This window comes from Carya illinoinensis, chromosome 11, assembly GCF_018687715.1.
Source record: "Carya illinoinensis cultivar Pawnee chromosome 11, C.illinoinensisPawnee_v1, whole genome shotgun sequence".
Lineage (NCBI taxonomy): Eukaryota > Viridiplantae > Streptophyta > Magnoliopsida > Fagales > Juglandaceae > Carya > Carya illinoinensis.
In genome coordinates this window covers 33,670,924-33,676,125 of record NC_056762.1, presented here as the reverse complement: position 1 = coordinate 33,676,125, position 5,202 = coordinate 33,670,924, and the positions used below count along the sequence as shown (strand labels likewise).

The 5,202-nt window shown below is 39.0% G+C and overlaps 1 protein-coding gene across 1 annotated transcript; it reads left to right on the top strand.

Moving 5' to 3' along the window:
• Positions 1–617: 617 nt before the first annotated feature.
• On the top strand, positions 618–3,424 carry LOC122282621 (methionine gamma-lyase-like). Its single transcript, XM_043094564.1, has 2 exons — positions 618–1,542; positions 2,589–3,424. Exons 1-2 carry the CDS (start codon positions 765–767, stop codon positions 3,164–3,166), a joined length of 1,356 nt encoding a protein of 451 aa, XP_042950498.1. The 5' UTR covers positions 618–764; the 3' UTR covers positions 3,167–3,424.
• The last annotated feature ends 1,778 nt before the right edge of the window (positions 3,425–5,202 follow it).

Sequence of the window (5,202 nt, the reverse complement as noted above, 5' to 3'; positions counted from 1 at the left end):
TATATATGCCCAACTCATACATATATATATATATATATATTATATGCATGGTAGAGGCCATGAAACTTTGTTAATTAGTTTCATAATTAATTTTAAAAAAAAAAACTCAAAAAAGTCTAAAATTCAACTCCTTCCCAATAAGTCGGAGTTAGAATTGGAGCGAAGGATGAACATCTCGAAGTTGAGGATGAGCATACCAACTCCGACTTGGTCAATGCTCAGCCTTAATCTAAGCATAATAATTTTTTTAAATGGCAGGAAGAGATTAATATGCATGTCATGAGAAAAAACAAAGTGCCTGATCATATAATTATAAATTACATTCTCAGTTTATTGTTTTTCCTTTAATTTTTGGAGTCCTACCAAATCTTCTCTTCTGATTTGAAATGGTCACACATGAGAAAATCACAGATTATTCTACGGTTGGAGTCTGGACTCTCAAAACGTGACCAGATTCACTGTACTTTCACACCCACCATTAAGGTAAACCATGAGATCTTATCCAATTTATCCCCACACCCAAAAAAAAAAAAAGAGAAAAAAAAAAAAAAGAGTGCATTAATTTCTCAAGTCTATTTGGGCCGTAGGCTCTCCTCAACCCTCCATCGTCTTTCTTACTCATAACTTTGCCCATAACCCAACGAAAAGCTTTTTGTCGTTCTCACAGGCTCTCTTATTTAAACTTCCCATCCGAAGGCTCCTCCTCAACTCTCTCTTCAGTTCTCAATACCCGTCTGCCATCTGCAATATCCAAAACCAACAACATGGCTGAAACCAAAACCCCAGGCTTTGCCATCTCCGACAAGAAACATACCAGGTCCGATGACTTCGGCGGCGACAATATCCTCAGCGCGAAGAAACAAATGCTGTCTGCGGCATCTACGTGGGATGATCCGGCAGCTACGTTAGCTGCTGCTCGCCACGAATTCGGCGAGCATGGAGGCGTGAACATGTCCATCGAGGCCTCGGCTACCTTCACTGTGATGGAGCCGGAGACCCTGAGCCGTATGTTCACAGGGGAGCTCGGCCCCGACCGCGACTTCTTCATCTACAGCCGTCACTTCAACCCGACCGTGTTGAATCTCAGCCGTCAGATGGCGGCTTTGGAAGGCACTGAAGCCGCCTATTGCACCTCCAGCGGCATGGCCGCGATATCCTCCGTACTCCTCCAACTCGTCAGCAGTGGGGGCCACATCGTCGCCTCCACGGTCCTCTACGGCGGGACCCACGCCCTGCTGACCCACTTCCTCCCCAGGGCGTGCAACATTAAGACAACGTTCGTGGACATGAGCGATTTAGAATCGGTGAGGAACGCCATCGTCCAAGGCCGAACCAAGGTGCTGTACTTCGAGTCCATCTCGAATCCCACGCTGAGAGTGGCTAACATACCCGAGCTGAGCCGGATAGCACACGAGAAGGGAGTCAAGGTCGTTGTCGACAACACTTTCGCTCCCATGGTGGTCTCGCCTGCTCGGCTCGGCGCCGACGTCGTGATTCACAGCATTTCTAAATTCATAAGTGGTGGGGCGGATATTATTGCAGGTAAGCAGCAAATATTTTCTGGCCTTTCTATTTTTATAGCGCACACGTGTCGCGGCTTTATCTCCCCGACAGGTTGAAATTAATCCATTAATGGCGTAATAACCTGCGATAAAATCACGTAGAAATAAAATGACAAGATGTAAAATAAAAATTAAAAAATATTAAACTCAATGTCAGTTAAAAACGTGAAACCTTTCTCCAGTCAGACCCACAAGGCATTTTGGATTCACGTGATGAGTTGCTTTCACTCGTGAATGATGTTGCCACATGTTACAAGCAGTACTTTTCTCTGTCTTCTTCTTCTTCTTCTTCTTCTTCTTCTTCTTCTTTATTTTTAAATAATTAAATTGCATGTTTTATTTTTTACATGTGTGTGATGTTATAATTTATGTGATGTTGCATTTTGAGGTACTGGGTCCTAGCATGTCTTTATCGATTGAGAGTTTTCTTGTGGTTTTGTTAAGATTTATTTTATAATAAAAATTAATTTTTAATATAATATATCATATTAAATTATATTAATTTATAAATTAATTTTTATTTATACATCCCATCACAAAAAAGTTACTTTAAATCCTTTACGAACTTACTCATATATGGCTTTTTGGTAAAAGAGAATCATTAGGGATAACGTTTACTATTCAAACTTGGATAGCATATCTTAATCCCGAGTTAATTGTTATTAGCAATATTAATAAATGGGAAGTTTCAGTCATAATTAAATTACCATTTAGACATGTGATTTTGAAATATACATACCTCTCTATCGATCCAGTATTAGCTTTATAAATGGCTTGTGGACCTCTTTATTTTATGGATAATGCTTAGCCCACCGATAGTGACTCACCTATTTCTTCTTCTATTTTTTTAATGATTAAAGAAATATTTTTATATGATGTACATTGTGAATATTTTTTTAAAAAAATATTTAAAGATATAAAAAAAAAGTATGAAAAAAAAAAAAAAAAAGCCTCTTCAGTGGCTTCCCTATGTGGCTTTAGCATCCAACATGTATATGAAATTAATATCACAATGACAATTTACAGGAGCTGTATGTGGGCCTGCAAGTCTTGTGAACTCCATGATGGACCTCCACCAAGGGACCCTGATGCTTTTGGGCCCTACAATGAACCCCAAAATTGCATTCGAACTGTCTGAGAGAATTCCTCACTTGAGCCTAAGAATGAAGGAACATTGCCACCGAGCACTGGTTTTCGCCACAAGGATGAAGAAGCTGGGCCTTAAGGTCATCTACCCAGGGCTTGAGGACCACCCGCACCACACCCTTTTGAAGTCCTTTGCCAACAAAGAGTATGGCTACGGTGGGCTTCTCTGCGTTGACATGGAGACCGAGGAAAGGGCTAACAGGCTGATGCACCACTTGCAGAATAGCACCCAGTTTGGGTTCATGGCAGTTAGCCTGGGATATTATGAGACTCTTATGTCCTGCTCAGGCAGTAGCACCAGCAGTGAGATGAATGATGAGGAGAAGGCGATGGCTCGAATTTCACCAGGGTTGGTGAGGATGTCCGTCGGATACCTTGGGACATTGGAGCAGAGGTGGAGCCAACTCGAGAAGGCGATTTCCAGAATGCAGGACTCGGGTTCCTTCAACAAATACTGATATCACCATTTTCTGGGGCCCAATGCTAAACATAGTCTGTGTAAGGGTTCTAGCTGTTGGTCGTTGTTCATGTTGGAGTACTGGGTGCTTAATTCCAGTCTAGAATTTCAGCTATCTGTGGGTGCTAATACAAATATGTATATTAGCTTTCCTTTGAACGGTACTGTAATGTTTTGCTGGTTCATTATCTGCCTGCATGGAGTACTCTAATGTAATCATCTATGGTATATATATAATTAATAATCGAGCTTCCCTATACATTTTTTTTTTATTTTTTTATTTTATTTTTGCGCAATAGAAATGCTGCCGAAGTAATACCATAGCAGGGCATTTATAAGAGTTTTGTAATTTATAAACCATCATCCTTCTATCTAGGAAATTGCTCGTGTGCACAAGGTCCATTTCCACCATTGCCATACGGCTGCATCACTGTATGGAGATTGAAATAGAGCTTAACCTATGGTATACTTAAAATAAGAAGCTCCAAGAAAAGGGAAATGCTTAAATATTAGTAAATCGGGCCAAGAAATTTGGGGGAATAAATTCAGCTCAAGTGGCTTGCATCGATCAAATATAAGTACATACTGAGAACCAAATATCAGTTCTGACCACTTCTCAGTATTTTACCTTGTTCCAAAATTAGTTCTCAATAGAAAGAGATGATGTGGGTGTCCATTGTTGGAAAACCCCTCAAGTGTGAAATGAAATTTACATGTACAGCTACCTACCTAGCCAGCCACCCACTCCACCGTAATTCTGCAGCAAATATTGACCAAAAGAGCTCTTGATCAAACTGCACCGAAAGAAGACTTAAAAATTGCATGTGTCTTGTCTCCCATGGTTCTCCTATAAAAGGAGATGAATTCTAAAGATGAAAATCATCCTCACTGAAGTGAGATCGGGCAGAGGGTTGAGGGCGAAATTTGGGTTCTGGAGAAACCTAGAATGGAGTGCCATTTGAGAGATAGAGAGATTGTTCATGAGTGTTTGAAATTTTGTACAAACATATTGAAAATATTGAATTTTCGCTTCAGTGGACGTAGGCAAGTTGCCGAACCACTTAAATATTGTTTCTCTATCGTCTTGTGTGATTTTTGGACAGGCCAGAGGCACAACATCCATGACCCAAATCTTCTGTTGCAAGGCATCAGCGCCTAAAAAGAAGTGGCTCGGATTGTAACTTAATTCATGTTGACGGCACTGGCATTTAATAACAAGACTGACCATCTGAGAACATATATTTATTTTCATTGATAGTTTGGAGAACAATTAACCTCAAATTATCATTCTTAAAATGGATCTACCTCTTGCATACATTTTATTACTTGTAGGTTTAATTTAAAGTATATAGATAATTCAAATCTAGTGTGTTGATGTTAACTAAAGTTAATTTAAATTATTTACAATGAGTGAAATTCTCACAAGCCCGGATATTAACTCGTTTTACAGCTTACGTCACTTTATAGCTTTTCTTTTGTACGATTACTTTTTCATTCTATTTCTTTTAATGTATGTAACACATTTATTTAAAAAGTTTTCTTATAAGTAGTTAATTAACTCCTTTAAAGTTAAATAGTCGTAGTGGAGAGTTAAATAATAACGTTTCTATGCATACGAACATGACATGGGTCATGTGTACCCACTACCAACTGTTCACTTTTCTCACTATTCCAATTATCGAGCAACCTGTATTGTCCTTGTTCAGCAATTTGGAGGCGCATCTCAACATATTACTCGTGTGAGGTCATGACATGGGGTTGCGCCAGTCCTTGGGAGTACTTGCCATAATACTGTATAATGGCTTCAATAATTTGGGCTCTGAGGGGGTAAAAAAAGCCCACAAGACGATGTGAATTTGGTTTACGGACCCACTACACAACTTCTTGTGCGCAGAGAACATCCAAGGCCAGGTTTGTCGCATAAAAGAAGATATAAAATTTTTATCTTATTATTATAATTATTTTAAATTTTTATATAAGATATAATAAATAATTTAATTTTTTTAAATCTCAATTTAATTTTTTTAAATTTTAAAA

Excerpts from the sequence above, each read along its gene's own strand:
- LOC122282621 (XM_043094564.1), top strand. The coding sequence starts at position 765 with ATGGCTGAAACCAAAACCCCAGGCTTTGCCATCTCCGACAAGAAACAT. Across the intron at positions 1,543-2,588 it reads TGGGGCGGATATTATTGCAG|GAGCTGTATGTGGGCCTGCA; the intron begins GTAAGCAGCAAA and ends GACAATTTACAG.